Below are 10604 nucleotides of genomic sequence, written 5' to 3'. Positions count from 1 at the left end.
TGCTTTGTAGTTTTAGAGCGCGGCTCCACGTTTATTTGCAGCTGGCCTGTCAGATGTTCTGGCCAGGCCGAAAGCCGGCTCCGACAGCCCTTCTGTATTGTTTGTTCCTTCAAAGACTCTCTGGTCCGAGTCCATGGGCGAAGCGGCAGCTTTGATCTCAGAATGTGTTCCATAAACTTATTTTCCGTTTCCTCAGTGACGCCCTTCTCAGGACAGGTCTGGCTCGGCGCACGAGGGGGTTTTACCTTCTGTGCTTTGGGTTCTCCCCCCCCCCCCCCCCCCCCGCCCCGCGCCTGTGATCCTTGATTGTCCATTCATGTGTGAGAAAGCAAGGACTAACTCCATTAGCCTTGGTGGCTTTGGGGCAGTGCCTGACTGCCCAGAAGGGGCGAGTCGGCGTGACCGTCCCCTCCCGCGACAGGAAGTCGGGGGCTGGCCACCCGACACCACTGCAAAGGCCCTTTCCTCTAGGCGTCCCGACCAGCCCTCGCTCGCTGCCATCACTGTGGCCCATTTCTGCAGGCGGAACGGCAGGAGGCGGAGGGAGGGTGGGGAGGGTGGGCTCGGGGCGGTGGCGGGCACCAGAGCCCCCTCGGGCCTGCGGGTGCTGCGGCCAGGCCTGCCCAGGGACGGAAAGGGCCGCGTCCCCCTCTGCCTCTCTCCTGGTGCCGTCTCCACCCGAGTCTCCTCCAGTGTCTTGCCTTCTGCTTTTCCCCAGAGGGAGTTGGAGTCTTTGACTTCCAACCACTCCCGCCAGTTCCTGGAAGGAATGAGATCCACATGCACACACACACACACACACACATGCACACACACATATGCACACATGCATGCACACAACTACACACACATGCACACACACATATGCACACATGCATGCACACAACTACACACACATGCACACATATGCACACATGCACATGCGCACACATGCACATACATATGTGCACACATGCAGGGGCACACCCACATACACATGCATGCAACCTGCACACGCACACAGGCACACACACATGTACACATACACACACACATGCTCACATGCACACACACATGCAAACATACACACTGGCTATCGCTTTTCCCCAAGCTGCCTATCCACATGTACCATGACAGGAACGGGGCCACTGAGTGGGCATATTTCTACCTCCATGCGTCAGAGAGACCTACCCAAGAGTCGAAGGGGGCTGGGTGGGATCAGCTTTGGGGTCCAAGAGAAAGCGCTTCTGTGTGGTGGTCCTGCCGTTCATGGTAAGCACAGGGTAGCCCATCTGACTGGTCCACGTGTCCATCACTTCCTTTACGGGCTTGCCACTTGCCTAAGAGTTTGGATTTTTAGGAAACAGAAGATGCAATAGGTGAACAGGAGGGCAGAATAATCAATGGATGAACGGAAGGGTAGAATAATCAATGGATGAATGGAAGGGTAGAATAATCAATGGATGAATGGAAGGGTAGAATAATCAATGGATGAACAGAAGGGTAGAATAATCAACGGATGAACAGAAGGGTAGAATAATCAATAGAGAAGTGGCTGCATCGACCTAGATGGGTCTGGAGTGACAGACACAGAACCATCTCCCATACGTGGGGCATAAACTAACATGGCAGGGGACAACTGATGCCCAAAGGTGACCGGAACTGAGAACTGGTCTTTAACAGGAAACTTCACTGTGGGGGACGGAGGGAGGGGACATCAGGACAGAAGTGGCAGAGGCTGACACTGGTTGTGGTGGGGAGGGGAGTGTTGATTTTTTTTTTTTTTGCATGAGACCCTGCCCCCTGCCATGATCAACACTGTTGATCATGGCACGTAGAATGTACTTTACAGTAGATCATACAGAAAGCAGTAAGAGAAAGGATTGGGAAGTCCACTGCGAACCAGACAAGTATGTGAAGCTCTGCTCTTTCTTACCTCTTGAAGGGCTTCCCAGAAATGGGAAGTTTTAGCATTCTGAAACTTGTGCTTTTGTAAGTAAATCTGCAAGAAAGAGGTGTGTTAGAAGCCGGTGTTCTCTCACAGACCCCATCCTAGTCATATTGACTCTGATGTACAGAGCAGCAGTGGCACCCAGAACGAAAGGAAATTATATGCTTGCACTGAAAATAATAATTGGTAAAGCACAAGTAACATTTTCCCTACTAACCAGGTACGTTTTTCTCCCCCTCCATGGGGAGCCAAATTTTTTTTCAGGACAATCAATGTAAGTTATGGGTGCATAAGGATTTGGGGTCACATCCAGTGGTGCTGGGGAAGCACAGGGAACCAGGGATAGAGTCTGGGCCTCCTGCATGCAAAGGTGCAGCCTGTGCTCCAGCCATCCATGCTATCTCCCCGGCAGCATGTGAGTTTTTGCTCCACTGTGCAGAATACTCTGCACTGCCGTGACAGCGAGTTCCCTGCTGGCCACATCCCGTCCCTTTCTTCCTGGTGCTGTTTCTCGCTGTCCCCTGCTCTTATTCCCTTACAATGGTCTGCTTTTAAATGTGGGAGTCTTCAACAGAAACAGAATCTAGAATATTCTTTCTCTCTCTCTCTCCCTGTTTCTCTCCCTCTCTCTCCCTCTTTGTCTCTCTCCCTCTTTGTCTCTCTCCCTCTCTCTCTCTCCCTCTCTCCTTTCTCTCTCTCCCTCTTTCTCTTTGTCTCTCTCTCCCTCCCCCCTCTCTCTCTCGGGGGGAGGTGCATCCGTGGCAGTGCTCAGGCCTGACTCCAGGCTCTGTGCTCAGGGATCACTCCTGGCGGTGCTCAGGGATCAAACACTGGTCAGCTGTGCGCCGGGCGAACGCTCTAGCCATCGTACGATTGCTCCAAGCCCTTGAGTAGAATCGTAAGTGCCCTGTGCGCCGTCCACCAGGACAGCCAGTGGTGTCCAGTTCCAGCTGTTCTGCTCTGCCGCGTGACTTCCCCGCGTCTCAGGATCTGAGTCCTGAAGACTCGGCCCTTGGGAAGAACCAGGCCTGGGAACGACGCACTCTGGTTTCCGCCACTGCTCAGCACTGCCACCAGGGGGCAGCGCGGGCGGGTTCGCGCCCCAGCCTGCGTGCTCAGGGCCTTGGTGGCCCCTGGCTTTCCCCGTGGCGGGCCCTGGCATTGCCACAACGGGGCTAAACCTACGTCCACAGGAAACAGCCTCTGTCCCCCAGTGGGTGCCTCTGAGTAGCCTCCAGAGAGGACTTGGGTTCCGGCCACGGTCACGACAGTAGTGACCTCATGCTGACGGGGCCCGGCCCCCCGCCCTGGTTGGCTGATGAGGGCACCAGGGGTCTCCGTGGGGCCACTTTCCCGCCAGCCTCGCCAGCAGGGAGACAGGCCGGGGGTGGCCTCCTGGGTGGAGTCCCGGCCAGACCCCCCCCATCCTGCCACCCCTCGGACACTCAGCCGGGGAGCGTCCCTGAGCACCCCGGGCCAAGCTCTGGGTGGGCGGGGGGGCTTGTTTTTAAGATCATCATAACTCCCCAGCTGACGGCTCTGCCTCTGTTTCCCCCAGGTGTGGAGCGGGGGAGAGCTGGGGGGGGAGGGATCCCATCATTCAGACATCCCCGTGAAACTCCCCCCGAGGGGCACCCCCCTTGCCCTGCGGGTGCCCATGCTGGCTGGTGCCCGGCCGCCCCGCGGGAGGGAGAGTCTCAGTAACCAGGGGACTGTCCTGCACTAACCTGCGCGGGCGTGAGTCACTCGGGGACTTACCTGGCATCCTTTCTGGAAGTTTTCTGGTGAGATCCAGTCTTCCAGCATCCGCAGGATGGAGGCCCCCTGGGGGGAAAGAACGGCCAGTGAGCGGACGGGCTGCGGCAGTCAGTGTGGGGCGGAGGAGCTTCTTCCTCGGGGACGCTGCCACTGCCCACCAGACGGGCGGGAGGCCAGCGGGACACACGCCTGCCCAGCGGCTTCCCGGGTGACGGAGGAGAAAGGGCCCAGCAGGGCAGAGCACCCGGAGAGCTGGGCACAGGCCTCGCAGGGGGGGAGGCCCAGATTCAGCTCTTGGTACCACACAGGCCCCCGAGCACCGAGCCAGGAGTCACCTGGAGCTTGCTGGATGTGACTCCAAACCTAGTTCCCCCGCCTCCCCCACAAATAGGAGAGAAACGGGCAGCTGGCATTTGGCGGGGCCTGAGGGTCAAGTCAGGGCTGCACTTCACCGGGTCGGCCAGCAGATGGGGCCTTCCTACCGGAAGAGAGACCAAGCGGGGCACCCCCGAGAGCAGCTGCAGGGCAGAACCCTGAGTGCTCCTGTGTCTGGCTACTTAGTACGTGTCCCAGTACTTGAAAAATGCTATTTAACAGAGATGAGTGGAGAAATTTGGAAGGGGGTCAAACAGTTCAGCACAGACACGTAATTCAGTCATGAAGGAAAGTTGGGCCGGAGTGATAGTACAGCAGGTTGCCTCACACACACGTGGGTGACGTGGGTTTGATTCCCCGCACCCCACGTGGTCCCCGAGCCCTGCCACGAGTGCTCCTGAGAGAGCCTGGGTGCTGCTGGGTGTAGCCCCAAACCCAAGACAAACAAAAACCCAGACAGACAAACAAACAAACGAACAAACCCAAACACGGTTTAAGTCCCTCCGTTTTGTTTAGCCTCCAGAACCTGGGGGTGTCTCTACTTCCCACCTTCTTTTCCCGAGTTATGTGACTAGTACCAGAATGCACCGCTTGCAAGATGTTAAGTCCGTTTTTAAGTAAGTGAACTGAAAATGCAACGCCTCCCCTTTTAGCTCTTACTGTAACTTATCAAGCACTATACGTTTTTGTTTCATAGCTAGAAGTCAAAGGCTTATAAGTGTTTGTTTCTGACCTAATACTTTGAATCATAAAATATTCTAGGATTCGAGGGGGGGAGGAACTTTTCCCTACAGGAAGGAGCAGAATGTGCTGTAAATACCATTAGAAATGTTCATTTTGGGGCTGGAGCGATAGCACAGCGGGTAGGGTGTTTGCCTTGCACGCGGCCGACCCGGGTTCGATTCCCAGCAATCCCATATGGTCCCCCAGCACTGCCAGGAAAAATTCCTAAATGCAGAGCCAGGAGTAACCCCTGTGCACTGTTGGGTGTGACCCAAAAAGCAAAAAAAAATTAAAAAAGAAAAATAAATTAAAAAAGAAACGTTTGTTTTAACAGAGAGATAAAAGAGAACCATTAACAGTGTGAAACATGAGTCACTTCAGTCTGAAAGAGCATAGGAATAGCAGGAAGGAGAAAGCAGAAATAATACTACCACAGAGGATGCTTTCCTCCAGCCAACTTATCAGAATATTTTGTCTTAAGTAAAGCCTAGACTAACAGGACTCGTTAGTTGGTGGGTGCCGGGCCTCCCTAGAGCAAGCCCCGTGCCTCCATGGCGGAACGCCCACATCTGGGCACAGATGGGCCCGTCCATCTAGTAGAGAGGTTGGAGGGGGCGTGGGGGGTGGGCACGTAACAGAACTGTGGGTCCCAGCAGGCTCTCAGAGACGTTTCCTAACGTTTTAACGGATTCAAGTCTCAGCCGTGAGTGTGGCTTCCTCATGGCCAGACAAAACAGTCACGGTCCTCCAAAAAGGCAAACGACGTCACTGAAACCTTTGTGTTTAAAAGCGGGGAAGTTCAGTGATTGGGAGGAGGGCACTTATGAACCAAGGTGGAGAGAGAGAGTTTTTAAAGACGTGAGTCAGGGGCCAAAGAGACGGGAAAACGGGTAAGGCACTCGCCTCGCATTTGCTGACCCCAGTTTAATCCTGGCACTGGGCACGGTCCCCCGAGTCAGGAGTGACCCTGAGCACAGAGCCAAGAACGGGCCCTGGACACAGCCAGGTGTGGCTCAAAATCCCCCAAACCAACAAATGATAAAGGTGATCCTGAAGTCGGAGAGAGGGACCCATGAGCACTGAGTCCTGAGCCCGGCCGGTGTGGCCGCAACCAAGAGTTATCCAAAATTTTTATGACACCAGCTTTTGACTGAAGAGCACCAAGACAACCCACTGAAGACTGAACAGGGGGCCTCAAACGGGCGCTGCCCACCTCCCAGGGCTGCTGCCATCGTCTTGAGCTCTACCCACCCACCCCCGCAGCTGGCTGGCTTCATCCTGAGTTCTACCCACCTCCCAAAGATGATGGTATTGTCTTAGCTCTATCTGCCCCTCCAAGCAGGCGGGCATTGGCGTGAGTTCTACCCATCCGGCTGGCAGGGTCTGACCTTTCTGACTCACTCAGACATCTCCTACCAGCCACCAACATGACCCCGTGTCCCCCCCACACCCCTACCCCCCTCGCCCACATTTCCCCACCACCTTGCTGTATGAGATGCCGTCGAAGACAGACGTGATCTCCGCCGGGGTGGACACGTTGACGACGATTGGGTGTGACGACATCAGAGAGTCATCCTCCTGCACGGGCAACACGTCTTCAAGGAGCATCTGGTCTCGCTGGAACGACAGAAGGAGCCACGGTGCCGCTCACTGAAGCCACAGGGGGGCAAAGGCGTACACGGGGTTCACGGCACTGGAGCCATCATTGGCTGCTGGAGTTTCCCAAACCGCTGCCCGCCCCGCACGACCCCCTGCCTTCACCGCCCACACAGCCCTCTGGACTCTGCGTCTGCACTGGGGCGTGACTGCGGCTTCCCCGGCCGGCCGTGTCCCCAGAAACTGCTCCACAGGGAGCACGTGACCCCTCGCTGATTTGCCCTGGGCATCAAGGAGGAAGTGGGCTGATTCGCTAAAAATGATGCTCAATTTTTTAACTGAGTGATGGCTACAATAATTAAATAATTCCTAATTCATTGCAGTGAACATTAGCTTTTGCATTAGCTCCAATCATCAACTCTCAATCCAGCTGCACATTTTATCGGCAAAACAGAGAGGGTGAGGGCCTGTCTTCAAACTTCATTGGTTCAAAGCTTCCTCACGGCATCTCATACAGATACATTTAAACACGTTCCCTCCATGTCCTTACACGAGGCACGGTCCTGTGCCCTTGCTGGAAGGATGAGACAATGCCGGGGAACTGTCCGTCCCTTCCACTGCTGCTCTTATTACTGACTCCTGCTCAGATTGTGAAATGAACTGTGCTAAACCACTGGCAATAATAATAAAAATAGGCATGAGGCCTTCCTGGTCCTATTTCTGGGAGAAAAAAGAAGATCTCATCAGTCTACAGTTTTATCATTAAAACATTTCCATGTGCAGTGGCCTGCCAACCTCGCGAGGTTCATGTGAACGTGGATTTTCAGTTTTGTTCATTGAGCTCACAGGTTTGGCTGAGGAAAGAGAATCCTGTTCCCAGTGTCGGGAAGCCTGGCCACACCCGGGCTGCATCGCCTGTCCAAGTGACAGAGAAGGGTCTAGAAAGGTCTGTGCGTGGCTCTGGGCATCAGAGTTTTGATCTGAGAATGAGACTCCAGCAGAACGGCCGGTGCTCATCAGAAACCGTTCTTTCTCCGTCGCCTCCACTCACCAGACCGTAGGTGGAGCTCTTGGGGGACCGGAAATGAGCTGAGTTTCATCCCGGGTCTCTCTAGTGCTCACCGGGCCGTAAGTGCGTGGATGGTCACAAATGAAATGTGCCTACATTTCGTTTGAAAAAACTGCCTAGCGAATACGTTTGGAATTTAAATGATCTTTCAGAAACACTTGGAATATTAGACAATAATACAATGGGATATATTATTATCTCATATCTTGATATAGGAAGGGTGCTTGGTACGCCTTCTAGAAAATAAAGGACAGGATAACTTTTCGATCAGAATTTGATTTCAACAAATATGCAGTCATTTGTAACCCAAGGGAATCCTTTCCAACTAGGAAAAATCTGGAAATGTGTGGGGACATTTCTGGTTTCAAAATAGGGACAGAAGGGTCACACTGGGATCTAGTAGCACAGCCAGAGATGCTGCTAAATCCCCGAAAGCACATAGACCCTCCACCACCCCCACAAGAATCATCTACCCCCGAATGTTGATAGTTCCAATGCTGAAAAACCCTGCTGTCTATGAAGATGTCGGGTTTTGTTTTGTTTTTTTGTTTCCAGACCATGCCTGGAGATGCTCAGGGGTTCCTCCTGGCTCTGCGCTCAGGAATGACTCCTGGCGGTGCTCGAGGGACCATGAGGGATGTCGGGGACTGAACACAGATCTACAAGAGCCCTACCTGCTGGACTGTCTCTGGCCTCTGTTTATGCAGGGTTTTTTTTTAGGGAGGTCATACCTGGCGATGCTCAGGGGTTACTCCTGGCTTTGCACTCAGGAATTACCCCTGGCGGTGCTCAGGGGACCATCTGGGATGCTGGGAATCGAACCTAGGTTGGCCACATGCAAGGCAAACACCCTACCTGCTGTGCTATCGCTCCAGCCCCTGTTTATGCAGCTTTAACAGAAGCAATAATTGCAAATTAACCTTCTACTTCTTCTATTTTTTTTTTTTTGCCAGTATTGTTTGATTGTTGCCCGATAGGCCACCTAGCACCCAGCCGGCAACACCCGTTCCTGCTTTCTTGGTACGGACGGGGACAGTGCATAACCCCGTGTCTGGACATTCCTCCGAGCACTTTCTCTGGCACATCAGGCTTTCCGAAAAGCAGCTTTTTCCTGTGGCACCTGCCCTGGGCACATCGGGGCCTCCTGACGGTGGCAATGCTGTGTGCCTCGGGGCCGAGGGGCTTCTGTGATTCTGAGATCCAGGAGCAGGAAAGCAGGGACTCCTCACGGCCATATCCCCCCACCCGCGTCTCGGCAGTGAGGCGTTTGGACTGGAGTCTGGGCGCCAGGTGGGAGCCTCTGATTGCTACGCTCTCTCAGGAACGTCCGGCCCGGAGCTTGTGCTCCGATGCTCTCCGGAGCCCCGAGCTGGCATTTCTGCAGCTATTTTATTTCTTCCCTTCCCTCGGCACGTGCTCAAGTGTCCCCCAAAAGCATCTCTGAGTGTGGAGGTCGCCCGCCTCTGGAACCTGGGGGTCAGCGCTTGGGACACCGTGGGCCAACTGGTGCTACAGCACGGTCGCCTGGACCTGTGGACATGGTGGTGGCCGACTCGGGACCCCCACATCTGCCCCGCGGGAGGGGCGGGGGCGCGCTTGTGCAGAACTCACCATTTGCCAAGTTTTTTCAGCCTCCGCGACTCCCAGGAACTCAAAGAAGGAAGCAAAGCCCTCGTTCAGCCACAAGTCTTCCCACCACTCCATCGTCACGATGTTTCCAAACCACTGGAATCGAGGGGGACAGCGGGTGTGAGCCGGTCTCGGCGCGGACCCCTGAGTGCTGCCTCCGCGTCCCAGCACACACGGGGCCTGGACACTCAGAGGCGTCCTGCTTTGCTTCTCCGGAGTCTAGCAAGGACCTTGGAGCTCTTTCACTGGCCTCCGTGCTGCAGGGGCTGCTTTATTTATGGTCTTTATTTAAGTACTGACCGTGCAGCCCAGCCCCTCCCCCAGCCTTTTACCAACGGCAAACAGGGCACAAAATAATGTGCTCGGCCAAGTTTCTCGCCAGCGAAATGTGTGTTCAGACTACAACAGACTTGCAAGCAGGATTCTCTGTGTTGGCTACTTGGGTATTTGTGAAGTCATCGTTAATTATTATTTTTTTTTGGCTTTTTGGGTCACACCCAAGTGATGCACAGGAGTTAACTCCTGGCTCTGCACTCAGGAATCACTCCTGGTGGTGCTCGGGGGACCCTGTGGGATGCTGGGAATTGAACCCGGGTCGGCCATGTGCAAGGCAAACGCCCTACCGGCTGTGCTATCGCTCCTGATTCCTGCAGTCACTTTAAAATGACAAGGGGTGGGCCCGGAGAGATAGGACAGCCACAGGCTGTCTGCCTTGCTTGGGGTCCCCGGCACCCCACCAGCTCCCCCGGGCACTGCCAGAAGTGATTCCTGAGTGCAGAGCCAGGAGTAACCCCTGCTCATGGCTGGGTGTGACCCCAGAACAGATAGACAGACAGACAGACAATGGCATGCTACACGCATGAACCAATGTTCCCAATGGAGAAAATGAAACATAAGAGATACAAAAAAGCACTTCTGTGCTAAAAATAATAATAAACATTATTATCATATTATTATATGATAATAAACAATAAATAATAATAAACAACGGACATGCTAGGTTGCCTAGGTTGCCCCGAGTCCAACCCAGCATCTCCTGAGTCCCAGGTACCACTGGGAGCAGCTGTCAGGCATCACCTTCAAGCCAGCCCACCAACCAGCCCAGACCTAACAGCACCCATTCGTGTGCGCAGAGACCCCAGACCTGGTGGACAAGTTCGTGGGCCACCACGCTGGCCACCCGCTGCTTGTTGGATGAGGCGGACTCCTTGGGGTCGTAGAGCAAGCTGGTCTCCCGGTACGTGACCAGCCCCCAGTTCTCCATGGCCCCGGTGCCGAAGTCTGGAATAGCAATTTTATCTGTGGAGAAAGGGAGATGCCGGTGAGAGAGGCCCTTTCCCTCTTGTCCCTGACGCTTCTCACCAGATCAAGTTCTTCGGATAGTTGTTTTTTTTTAAGGCTGAGAATAATTTCTTAGAAGGCAGATCAGTCATCTATTTGTATAAACTTAAAGCCCTGAGCATTTCCTTGAAACTTTTCCTGTTGGCTCCAGACAGCACCACGTGTTTTTGTTAGCACACTCTC

General features: G+C 54.1%; 1 protein-coding gene across 1 annotated transcript in view; it reads right to left on the bottom strand.

Annotated features, from left to right (window-relative positions):
* The window catches only part of ENPEP (glutamyl aminopeptidase), a 61564-nt gene that overhangs the window by 25862 nt on the left and 25098 nt on the right, over positions 1-10604 (bottom strand). Inside the window, 6 exon segments of the mRNA XM_055142349.1 lie at positions 1103-1319; positions 1916-1981; positions 3689-3754; positions 6269-6403; positions 9063-9176; positions 10225-10379. Of these exon segments, the coding sequence (XP_054998324.1) occupies positions 1103-1319; positions 1916-1981; positions 3689-3754; positions 6269-6403; positions 9063-9176; positions 10225-10379 (753 nt within the window).

Source organism: Sorex araneus, chromosome 6 (genome assembly GCF_027595985.1).
Source record: "Sorex araneus isolate mSorAra2 chromosome 6, mSorAra2.pri, whole genome shotgun sequence".
NCBI lineage: Eukaryota > Metazoa > Chordata > Mammalia > Eulipotyphla > Soricidae > Sorex > Sorex araneus.
Note: the sequence above shows the minus strand (reverse complement) of the source record. Positions and strands in the feature narration are given on the sequence as shown.